General features: G+C 37.4%; 1 protein-coding gene across 1 annotated transcript in view; it reads left to right on the forward strand.

The window, feature by feature from the left end:
* Positions 1 to 1,890: 1,890 nt before the first annotated feature.
* Positions 1,891 to 2,747, forward strand: part of LOC111702187 (uncharacterized) — a gene marked incomplete in the record, with an annotated part of 7,811 nt that continues 6,954 nt past the window's right edge. Inside the window, 1 exon segment of the mRNA XM_023473798.1 lies at positions 1,891 to 2,378. Within this exon segment, the coding sequence (XP_023329566.1) occupies positions 2,149 to 2,378 (230 nt within the window).

Raw genomic sequence — 2,747 nt, forward strand, 5'->3', positions numbered from 1 at the left:
ATCTAGGACAGATCCACGAGTTAGTTTTGGGTTTTAATTTATGTACTATTTTGTAGATTTCCAACCCGATTGCTGTCAACTCCCAATCGTCATTTGGGTCGAGTTTCAAGATCGGAGATCGAAGCTATGATTGAAGAGATTCGTTGTAGTGATGTGGATTCTCATAACTTGAACCTTCTCTCGTCCCAGGCACTGCTGGCTATTAGGTGAGAATGTGTTATTTTTTACTAAAGCTTGGGAACCCAGCTCTGTATGTAGTTTTACTTAATAGTCGAAAATTGTTAAACCAAGCACATTACCGAGTTTTCCAATAAAAATTTTAGGCAATTAGATCTACAATGATTGAATTAGCTTTTCATAATGGTACTTCGATATCACAACGATTTTACTGGAAGAATATTACGATAAGTCTTAGTTAAGAGATTCATGATGATTCATTAGACATGTGGCTTGCTAGTCAGACAGCTGGATGTATTGGCCGGGGGAGGGGGGATACTGGCATCCTTTTACAATGTTCCCTTCCGGGTAAATTATCGATTTTTGGCTTTAACAAAGTACACTCAAATAGATAAAATTAAAACATCAAATATATTCCTAAATTACTGGAATTCTAATGGGCACTGAAATACGTCTGAAAGGTTGTCATTTTTGGAAACTTTAAAAGATGAGCGTTTCTCTTGAGAACTTCTGACTATAACCAATTAAAAATACCATTCTGAGAAATCGTCTAATTATAAACTTGGTAGTTTCACTAGCGTACTCGGATCAATGCCTAATTATCGATTCCAGAAATAGTTCCTATTTCTAATATGTTGCAGCGTGAATTTAATTTAAGCTGAGTTGGCGCATTTAGGGGTAGGAAGGGGAGCAAGGGAGATGATATTGATAAACAGGATGGGGGTTTTGGAATCTGACTCTTCGGTTTGGGTTTCAAATTTGTTAAAAACACAAGAAAAACTATTTGAATTGAACTCACGTACACAGCCAAATCTGCATTCAGCAACTGAAAATTTCCCTTTTTCGACTTCAACCCCTTAAAACGCACTTTTAATTTGATTTTTTTCGAATATATGGGGGAACGACCTTAAAAATCCTCCCCCTCTCCCCAAACCATTACAAAATAATATTCCCCTCCCCGCCCAGCAAGTGCTAGTTGCGTTGCGCTGCAGTTAATGACTTTAATTAAAAACACTTAAATTTAACATTAATTTTTAATTTCTGCGCTAAAGTTGCGCCTTTTTTTTTACTTTATTTCGATTTCATCCCGCGCCTCCCGTGCAGTTCCACTATCCCTTTCCGATCCCCGTCGAAATTTACCCCGGAAGGAAAATCAGGGGTGCTTAGTTATATAAACAAACTTTTAAACAAAATTTTGCAGACGCTCTGGAAAGTTAGCAATGATCGTTCAGTTTGTAACTTGTTTGTAACTTTATAAGTTGTACGGCCAATATGTTACGTTACAATGTAGAAAGTACAAGAGTCGCATCATGAAACATCCCCGCTTATGCAAAGATAGAAATATTTCATCAGAAAACACGAGGATTGGCCAAATTGCCTTTCAACCTGAACCTGCAGCCCCATGCCTGCTATAGAGGCCGTTCCTTCCATAAACTACAACTTAAGACGTCTCCTTCATTGGTAGTCAAGTGTACGGAGAAATTATTATCTATCTATCAGAAAAGAATTTTGCATTATGACATCTAGCGGCCAACATATTGTCTCCCTAAGTACGTGAACTACGCGAACACTATATCTATAGAAAGAACGGGCTCAGAGGACACAGATTGTAGTTGTACCGTCACGGACAAACCTCGTGGATATATAGCTGATCCCGATTTTCTAGAAATTTCTGATTATTAAAGATATTTATTTTAACACATTTAAAATCCTTTAAAATCTTATAACCCCTTAAAAGCCCATGTTTACAAACTTTATAATATTACACAATTTCTTCCTTACCAAATAAAATGCGAGTGTGTTTGAGTACAAATTGTGTACCTTATACTTTTGTAAACCAACTCAACTGGAAATTTATTTTATGAATTTAGTCGGTTTACAGAAAGAAGTTATAATATTGGGGCTTACTTAAGTTTATACGCAGACCGGTCCGTCTAGCGTCTACCAAATTTTGTCAGTAAAGCCAATCACATGGCCGGTGCAGCACCAATGGCTGCGATACTTCGAACCGGAAAATTTTTGCGACTTTTCTCCGGTGTCGCGCGTAATTTAGCTGCCAGTACTGGTAAAAGTGAAGAGACAGGATTAGTGCCAACTACTGGATTATGCTTTGACAACAATTTTTTAAGTCAAGCCAACTTTTCAATACAAAATGTGCTGCCTTACTTGGGAGTTTCAGATTCGGGACATGCGGAAGATAGGTAATTTTTAAAAATTATTTTTTTTAACGGAGAAATAATCGTTTCTTCGTGAAAATTGTTGTTTTAAATTTTAAAGTCATTTCACGTGTTTGATCGATAACTTGATAAACGAGTTTTTTAAACCTGTTTTTCTGGTTTTAATGTTACATAATTTATAGCTCTTAAAACCAACATTATAGGACATAAAACGAGTTGGATAATTTTATAGAGAACGAGTTTTGGACCCCCACTCTCCCCTTCTTTCACTTTTTTTACATGGATCCCATATGTAACACATCAATATAATCGGTCATGTGGCCGCAGCGCCCGGCCCCCTAGCCTATCCTAGCCGCTTTGCTCGGCCCCTTAGGAGGTAGTTAGGGTAGTGGG

The sequence above is a fragment of the Eurytemora carolleeae genome, unplaced genomic scaffold (assembly GCF_000591075.1).
Source record: "Eurytemora carolleeae unplaced genomic scaffold, Eaff_2.0 scaffold141, whole genome shotgun sequence".
Taxonomy (NCBI): Eukaryota; Metazoa; Arthropoda; class Copepoda; order Calanoida; family Temoridae; genus Eurytemora; species Eurytemora carolleeae.